General features: G+C 36.9%; 2 protein-coding genes across 3 annotated transcripts in view; one reads left to right on the forward strand and one right to left on the reverse strand.

The window, feature by feature from the left end:
• The window catches only part of LOC107678420 (dynamin-1-like protein), a 30,274-nt gene that overhangs the window by 14,651 nt on the left and 5,995 nt on the right, over window positions 1-9,628 (reverse strand). For both annotated transcript variants that reach the window (XM_016473668.1, XM_016473667.1), the window contains 3 exons: window positions 7,551-7,713; window positions 7,338-7,458; window positions 1,435-1,773 (listed from right to left, as the gene is read on the reverse strand). In XM_016473668.1, coding sequence (XP_016329154.1) covers window positions 1,435-1,773; window positions 7,338-7,458; window positions 7,551-7,713 — 623 coding nt within the window. The remainder of the gene's footprint in view (window positions 1-1,434; window positions 1,774-7,337; window positions 7,459-7,550; window positions 7,714-9,628) is intronic.
• Window positions 8,712-9,628, forward strand: part of LOC107678421 (ras-related protein Rab-7a-like) — a 16,683-nt gene continuing 15,766 nt past the window's right edge. The window contains exon 1 of the mRNA XM_016473671.1: window positions 8,712-8,723. The gene's annotated coding sequence lies outside the window, so the exon portion shown is untranslated. The remainder of the gene's footprint in view (window positions 8,724-9,628) is intronic.

The raw sequence follows: 9,628 nt of genomic DNA on the forward strand, positions 1-9,628 counted from the left end.
AACGGCGTGGCGAATCCGCACCAAATTCGGGGGATCCCTTCAGCTCGAGGAACCCTCTCGAACGCGAAACGAGTGTGCGTCTAGAGGCCCTCTTTCGAATGAGACCGCCCCCGCGTGGATAGCCCCCGGGGTTCGGGAGTTACGGATATATATTATTTTTATTTTTTCAAATTTCAAATTTTCAAATTTTGGAGTTTGACAATGAACACATTGCAACCATGCTTGGGATGGCCCACATAAACGATCAAAAATGCTTTACATGTCTTGAAATAATAATTTCTAAACATTAAACATTGACTGTCAGTCTTTATTCACCTGTTTCTCGTTGTTTCTCATTAACCCTCTGGGGTCCGAGGGTGTTTTGGGGCCTGGAAAAGTTTTGACATGCCCTGACATTTGTATATTCTGTTTATGTCTATACTGTATTCTATATATAGTATCAGTCAAATGTTTGGACACCCGACTGGGAAAGTGTCCAAACTTTTGACTGGTACTGTACTATAATATACACAAAGAATATCGGCCGATATATCGGTATCGGCCTTTTTTACTCCCTAATATCGGTATCGGGCCCAAAAAACCCATATCGGTCGGGCTCTAGTAAATAATGCACAAATCTGTACATAAATCTTCGGTTACAGATTTGACCACATTATTATTATAAATTGTTATTTAATTGTTCTTTCTGTTCTCATGTCATATATGTATGTACTGTATGTACCAAGAGCTCCTAAAAAAAAACACACACTTTGCAAATAAAGCTAATTCTGGTTCTGATTAAACATGAAAAACAGCATCAGTGTCACTTTCAGTTAGAATTACAACTTGATTTTTTGCTATAAAACAGCTCTATATCAATATGTATAGAATATCCATAACTCGATATTTTAACAAACTGCAAAAGTTAAATAACCGATCAAAGCCTACGGAATAACCAGCAAAATAATCAAAGATTAGTCGATTAATCATTCTTATAATTGTTAGATTAATCGATTATCAAAATAATCTTTGAAGTAGATTGAACTATGATTTGGGAAAACACCAAATCACTGAACTATGTTGGTAGCGACGGAACTTGATGCTTTTGGGAAACACACAGCTTAATGATTCAAAATATTGTTTGTGGGGTAAATATTTGATCTTAAAGGGACAGTTCACCCAAAATGAAAATTGTTTACTCAATTTTTTTTTTCTGTCGAGCATAAAATAATATATTTTGAAGGACAGTTGACGGTTGCCATATACTTTTGATAGTATTTTTTTCTGTTCTATGGAAGTCATTTAATCAAATGATTTAATCAAATGATGACAGAATTTTCATTTTTGAGTGAACTATCCATTTAATGTGAAAAGACCTTTAGAGGAAATAAGAAAAACAATCATTTAAAGGAACTTGTTTTGCAGAAAAAAAAGCGTGTTGGTTCAGGTACTCACAATTCAGAGGTCTGGATGTGCCTGGCAGTGCCTTCGATGGTGTTGCAGTAGTCAGTGGCAAACTTGGTAACGATCTGCAGCAAGGTGGCGCTGTGGTCTTCCACTGGCTGGCCGTAGCTGTTGAGTCGGGACTGGTACTGGGCCGTGAGCACTGTGACTCTCGTCTTGAGCTCCGGGAGACAGTCTCTGATGTGATGCATGAGCAGTCGGCTCAGGGTGCGAGCCAGGTAGCGGGAGCCACAGCGAGAGGCTAATGATGGGTAATGACGCTGCAGGAACACCTGCTCGTCTTTGCAGGAGTCGTCGAGACTCTTTTGGGTGTTCAAGTCATGTTGGCTCCTGGTGAAGTAAAAAAAAAAAAGTGATTATAGGATTGGACAGTGAAAAGTGGATCGAAGCCTGAAAAATTGAAAAGAAGTATGAAGGCACCAGAGCGCATCCAAATTCACTGTCTGCACAACATCCTGTCTGATAGGATGCTTTCATCTAGTAGGTTTTAGGAACTATCTATTGCTTCTTATAATATCCCATAATCCTCTGTGTGTGATTCGGTGGCAGGACACAAACATAAAAACAGCATCTATTTACTTGGTTATCTCTAAAGCTCTAAAATTTGTTCTAGATCATTAAACTTGATGTTATGCAGCCTTGGTCTCTTCCTTTCAGGAACCTTTCAAAGGAATCTTTCATAAAAAAAAAAATTTATTAAAAAAAAAAAAATCACAATGACTGTTAAATTATTGACTGGGCAGCAAGGCAGCTACCTTTGGTTTTGTACAGTTTTTGAGAGTCTCTTATGCTCATCAGGGCTGCATTTATTTAATCAAATTTACAGTAAAAACAGTAATACTGTGGAAAAATGATTACAGCTGTTTTCTGTCAATAATATTTTAAATATAATTTATTCCTGTGATCAAAGCTGAATTTTCAGCATCATTACTCCAGTCTTCAGTGTCACAGGATACTGCAGAAATCATTTTAATATGCTGATTTGATGCTCAAGAAACATTTCTGAGTTTTATCAATCTTGAAACAGTTGTGCTGCCTCATATCTTCTGGAAACTGTGATTGTCATTTTTCTAGGATTCTTTTGATGAATATAAAGTTTAAAGCAAAATTTCAAACATAAATCTTTTATAATATTTTGAATGTCTTTAAGGTCACTTTTGATCCATTTAATGCATCCTTGTTGAATAAAAGTATTACATTCTAAAAAAAATAAATAAAAAAAAAAACTTTACTGACCGGCAGTGTATATGAACGGCGGTTGAAGGGGCCAAAAAAAGAGATAATTTTAGAGACAGAGCGAGATATTATTATTTTTTTCCTTTGGAAAAAGGTCCACATAGTCATTCATAATAAGACCAAGTAGGCTCAGTAAGACAGAAAATCGAGTTACCATTGATTTCATGTTGACTTTAAATATAGAGATTGCTGAAATCATTAGGCATGAATTGTTCTTTGAGAAAAGGGCTTCACTCTGACAAAAGGGTCTTCAGCTCTTTCATTACGGTCACAGAGAATTTCTAAATTAATCTGCAGTGCATTCTTACAGGATAGAGCTAAACTGAAAATTGTTAGTATACTGCCCACTACTGGAAAAAAGCAGCTTCTACCTTTGCTTCTGTCAACAAAGTCCCAAGTACTGTGCCCATGGTAACTAACTAGGAATGAAAACCACATTTTTACATTTTCTAAAGAAAACGTGTTGTGAATGGTTGCTCGGGCATTGCTAGGCAGTTGCTAGGGTGGTTTCAGGTGGGTTTGGGGTTTTTGCTTATTGCAGGGTTTCTACACATTTTCCATTTCAAAATGGAAACACCAAACCCAGACAAGTTCAATGCACAGCATTTTATTAAAATCGCAATGCTAAACTATTACTTTTACGGAATACGTTTGATATGCTTTTCACACTCACTACATAGTGAAAATATTTAAAATTCATAATACTGTCACTCCAGTATAATAATGTTTGTTATACTAAATATTTCATGATGAAGAGCAGGCAGTGACCTCACTCATAAAGTATTTGTCTATATAACAATATTTTACATTATTTTCAGTATTATATAGTAGTCATCTGTAATCAGTAGGGCAGTCATCTGTAGTGCAAATGCATTCACTGAATATATTAGCTTTCTCATAGTGATAACATGCTTATATGTAGAGAAGAAACCAAAAACGCTTTATAAGCTGCATATATTCACCTCTGACACATCAGTTAGATACTGTAATCGTGGTTTGTTGTTGCATGACCACCAACCAGCACAACAGGAACTTGTTTATAGACTGGTTGAAAAGATCACACACTCCCTTTATCTGTTGTTGGTTTGAGGTACTCACACTCATTCATTTAGTAAAGTTTAGGAAAAACAGTTTTGAGTGGTGAAAATACGCACCTTGAACTCACTTCCTGATATTTTATGTTAAAGGAGTAGTTCACCCAAAACTGAAAATGTCCTGAATATTTACTCACCCTCAGGCCATCCAAGAGGTAGATGAGTTTGTTTGTTCATCATGGGAGCAGATTTGGAGAAATGTAGCATCACATCACTTGCTCACCAATGGATGCTCTGCAGTGAATGGGTGCCGTCAGAATGAGAGTCCAAACAACTGATAAAAACATCACAATAATCCACACCACTCCAGTCCATCAGTTAATGTCTTGTGAACTGAAAAGCTGTGTGTTTGTAAGAAACAAATCCATCATTAAGATGTTTTAACATCAAACCATTGCTTCCGAATAAAATATGAGTCCATAATCCATAATAACGCTTCCTCCAGTACAAAAGTTCATCCCCTGTTTGCCCTTTTTTTTTTACTTGTAAACTGTGCTTGATTTGTGCATATTTATCTCCTGATTCAGACAAGATGACTTTTTCACTGGAGAAAGCAATTTTATGGATAGAGAGAGTTTATTTTAGCATTGGATCCAACAGTTTAAAGTTAAAAACATCTTAATGATGGATTTGTTTCTTACAAACATGCCCTACAGATCACTTCATAAGATTAATTGATGGATTGGTGTCATGTGGATTACGTGTGGATTATTGTGATGTTTTATCAGATGTTTCATTTTTGGGTGAACTATTCCTTTAAACGATCCCTAAACAATCACTAAACTTGGCTGCCTGATCCAAATGCCACGAACAACACTCTGCTTGTATGATTTTTATTTTTATTTTTTTTTAGAAATCTTTAGAAAATCTCAAATTTACATTTTAGAACCCAGAATACAGGCAATAGTCTGGAAATGTATTTCTCCATATCCTTACTCTTCTCCATATCCAAGAATATCCAGAATTTTTCATACTGCATGGAACCCTGTAGCCGGCCCAAGTATTTATAATATTCTAGTCTCTAGATACGGCACAGGTTCTTCCTTCAGTCTGAGTTATGCCTGTTTCATCCACCAGTCAAGTCAGATCTGTCTTCAATAACACATGATTTGAGGAATCATTTATGTCCGTTGCACAAATGGCGCTGGGCTAGATCCATGTTTAAATTTAATATTTAAGGTTAGGGATTAGTTTGAACCTCTGACCTCAAGTATGAGCAACAGTAACATTGATGCTTCCCTGAGCAAACACTACTGATAAAACGAAAAAGACTGACCAATATATTGCACCAAACACGTCTTGTATTTGTTGCCTGTGCTTGCTTTCCATAAACACTCTCCCAGAAATCGTCTGTTTGACGGCTCGTTGTTAAATCCTCAAAGAGAGCATAGGTTAAAACTGAAGAGACGATGGCCCGCAGCTACGTCTGATTAACTTAACGAGAGTCGAGAAATGAAAAGTGTCACTGCAGTTCTTCTCCCCAACTAAATTGCCTCCTGTATTTGTACAGGCCCTAAAGGACTTACTAAAGCCAAAGCGGAATAAACCAGTGATTTATCTCAAACACGGCTCTGCGTTAGTTGATAGCGGGAAGACATGGTACCCTTGGGTGCTAGTGCATGAATAGACAGAGCGGGAGAGGAGAGGATAACAGCGCAGGGAATATTACAGTCACTGCTGCTTAGGGTTATGATAGAGGAACTGGAAATGAAGGAAAATTACACTGTGGCTTTTTCACATGGTTGATTAAGTTTCTACTGCAGTCAAAAGGGCCGTGTGCTGCACTTCTGTAGCACTTTATTTTTTCCCTGAGGTCCACTTAAAATGTTATTCAAGGTTTCATGTGCTTGTTGTGATGTAGTTTTACATGGTCATTTTCCACCCTCTCACTGACCCTTATGCTTAAACAGGCTGTTTTTGCTGCTGTGCCTCTAGCACTTCATATGTAAATGAGTTCTGTAATGATCTATTCAGCCTCATGAGAAAAAAAAAACAGACTCTGCACTTCTGTAAAATGTGAAATACGTTGCTGCAGGTCCAAATTGGTGCAGTTTCAAGGTGAAATGACCACCCGCTTTACTAAAAGTGCTAGAGGGATCTATGATTTTTGCTTTTCGAGCACTTATACCATCAAGTTGCACAAAACAACAAAAGCTCAGTACAGTCAAAGTTCAGAGGTATTTAATTTTTTTAATTTTTTCAATGTTTTTTAAGAAAGTTTTAAGTGCACAATAAATTGATCAAAAGTGACAGTAAAAAACTTCACATTGTTACAAAAGACTTGTAAATTGTCTATTTCGAATAAATACTGTTATTTTCAATGTTTTATTACTTATATACTGTATTTTTTATTAAATTAATGCAGCTTTGGTAAGAATACACTAAAAAAATGCTGGGTTAAATATAACCCAGCGCTGGGTTAAAAAGGGACAAACCCAGCTATTGGGTTGTTTTGACCCAGCAGCTGGGTTATTTTGAACCCATCCGCTGGGTTTGTCCCTTTTTAACCCAGCATTTTTTAGAGTGTAAGAAACTTTCAAAAATATTATTAAATATTAAATAAATATTATTGCTGTAAATAATAACGACCCCAAACTTTTGAACCGTAGCGTTTCTGTATCTGAATTTGCTATACATATTATTATTAACAGTAATAATTTAATAATATATTAAATTCATATTAAACAGCTTCAATTTATTAAGATACAGTGGACTGAAAATACAAATACTCACATTTCTTGAGGATATTTAAATCACAATTTAAAAGTAGGCAACATGTACATGATATATAGAGTTCTCCATGTGCTTTTACAGCATTATCATTACAATTCAATTTAATGACAATATATAATTAATATGAAAATGTGCTGAAAATTGGGGACTAAATATTTATAAAAAAAATAATATTTTCAATTCAAAAGTAAATATGCATATAATGTAGGTATTTTAATACATGTTAAATTGCTATTTTGTAAATAATTGAATACATCAAATTAAACTTACTAAGGCCTCCCCAATCCCATTTGCGTAACAAGTTGTTGAGTAACGAATCTGCATTTTGGTGGATAATAGACACGGAACCAAACCAAAACAATTTTTAAAATATAAACTGCTTACTCATTTATTTTCAGAAAGATTTACTAAATATAAAGTGTTTGTGTGCCTGCAATTATGTGTTCAACTTGAATCATTCCCAAATGATGTCTGATTTAAAGCACTGGGTTAGTTGATTTGCTTTATAAGCTTTGTGATTGTGTTGACCAACATGTCTACAGTGCATTATTTTCCATGTGTCTATTGCCCTTACGAGTAATTCACGTGTGATGTGATCTGGTGATCTGGTTGCAGTGACAACCACACACGCTTCTTGCTGATCTACATAGTCCTACACAGTCCATAGTCCTGATCTATATAGGTTTACTATAGAAAAGCTAAAATGTGTTTATAAGTGTGACTGACCAAATCGACTGGCTCGGTTTGGCCCTCTCATGCTCAAGTGTCAAGCTACACCCATGTTATTACATTTAAAATCCAGACAGGGTAAGAGATAATAGGGTAACTGACCTGTTAACCACACCAATAATGCCCAGTCTCACGGGAATGACCCGGCCCAGCAGCACCTCCAGAGCATCTGTCCCCGCGTCCATCAAATCCAGCTTACTCACCACCAGCAGCGTCCTGCGACCTGAGTGCACACAGCCAATAAATACACTCCCTTCCCACAGTGCCATTCGATGTGTACTAATGACATCTGGACATTCTCTACATGTCGCTCACCATCTGGGTCCACCTCTCGTGCCAGTTTAAGGGCATCCGATGTGGCGAGGTCAGAGTTTGCAGGAGAAACACACAGGATGAGGGAGTTGGGGTTGGAGATGTACGACAGAATCATCTCTTGGACTTGAGTCTCGATATCTTCAGGCTGGTCACCAACCGGGACCTACTCAAGAAAAGATCACATCACATGACAAAGATTGAGCAGGTGTATGAAGCAATTAGGGCTGCAACTAACGATTATTTTGATAATCGATTAATCTGTTGATTACTTCTTTAAATAATCTGATAAAAATTAGAGATGCACCGATATGAAATTTATCAGCCAATACCAATAGCCGATTATTCAGAATGTTATCTGCCGATATTTGGTTTTCTAAAGGAAAGAAAACATCTCTCCCAACTTATGCTGTAAACTACAGGGATTCCTCTCATTTGGTACATTACACTATTGTATTCAATGACATTTATTTTTAGATATAATATTCACACTCAATTCAATTGCACATTAGGTAGTTTTCATAAAAACTTGTCTTCATGAAAGATTTATTCAAACATACTTATATAATTAACAGTAAATAAGCTTCTCTCTAGTGTTTTTATAGCTAACTAACCAACTCTGAACACTGGATAATTTTAAGGTAAATGCAATGATTATATGAATATATGAGACATGATACATTTCGGTAAGTTGTACTGTATCTTTCATACCTTCTGATGTTCATTCATGTTTATTTCATGCTATAACTTGTATTAAAGGGGAATAGACTTGTGCACCGCACTGCCACTTGAACTGAAGCTGCTACAGTGATCGCTCACGCCACATTCAAGAGCATCAAAACGGCATTTATTGTTTGAATTTTGTTATATTGGGCCCTATATTAACGATCTAAGCGCATGGTCTAAAGCGCACGGCGCAGGTGCACTTAGGGCGTGTCCGAATCCACTTTTTAACGACGGGAAAAGGTTGGCGCACCCGGGCACATGGTCTAAACGGGTTGTCCCTATTCTCTTAATGAGTAATGGGTGTTTTTTGGGCATAACTTGCAATAAACCAATCAGAGTCTCATCTCCCATCCCCTTTAAAAGCCAGTTGCGCTTGCGCCATCGCAGGTTCGCTATTTACATGGCGGAATGTAATTTTTCATTTTTAAAAATGTTTGTGTGCTGCTGTGCGTCCCTGTGTGTGTAATAAGCAGAGTGTACGCGCGTTGTGCACCCGCCTATAGGCGCATATTACTAACGCGCTCTTTAAATAACAAAGAAAAAATACTGCGCCAGACTTTAGACCAGGTTTGAGTTGGTCAAAACAGTTCCTCAAAATAGCAACGCACCAACAATGTGCCTGAACACACCTCTTTTTTAGACCAGCACACCCATGGGCGCAAATGCATTTGCTATTTAAACAAAACACTTGCGCCGCGCCTTGCGCCGGGTGTATGATAGGGCCCAAAATGTACAGGATTTGAAAGATGAGACTTTGTTTCTTATCAGAAGTAACAAAGCGCAAAGCTCGTTGTGATAATTGGATTGGAGGCACATTACAAATAATGTCTGGGGAAGGAAAAACTGCAGACCTGGCAACCCTGGATTGAACTACAGGTGGTCCATAGGGTCAAATAGAACCTGTGTTATCAGCACGGTGTTAATGTGTTATTAATGCTTTAAACTGGACAGCCCTAAATTCAACACAAGAAACATTTTCTTCACAAATTGCTTTCTGCCACCTTTTGATTGACAGGAAATAATTGGCCCTGATCATTGGCTGCTTTTAAACAATCGGCCGAGTGCAGATAATTGCTTTTATCAGCCGATAACAATTATTGGCCGATACAATGGTACATCCCTAATAAAAATCTAAATACTAATTATTAAAATGTAATAAAAAAAAACAAGTAAATTTAATCCATTATTAAAAATCTAATTTCACATCCTGCCCAGTGTCATCCTCCAAACAATGTGCAATCTGAAGGCTATGAAAACAAATGTAGTGATATATATATATATATATATACACACACACATACATACATATATACAGTGGGTACGGAAAGTATTCAGACCCCCTTAAATTTTTCACT

The sequence above is a fragment of the Sinocyclocheilus anshuiensis genome, unplaced genomic scaffold (genome assembly GCF_001515605.1).
Source record: "Sinocyclocheilus anshuiensis isolate Anshui unplaced genomic scaffold, SAMN03320099.WGS_v1.1 scaffold112, whole genome shotgun sequence".
NCBI classification, from domain to species: domain Eukaryota; kingdom Metazoa; phylum Chordata; class Actinopteri; order Cypriniformes; family Cyprinidae; genus Sinocyclocheilus; species Sinocyclocheilus anshuiensis.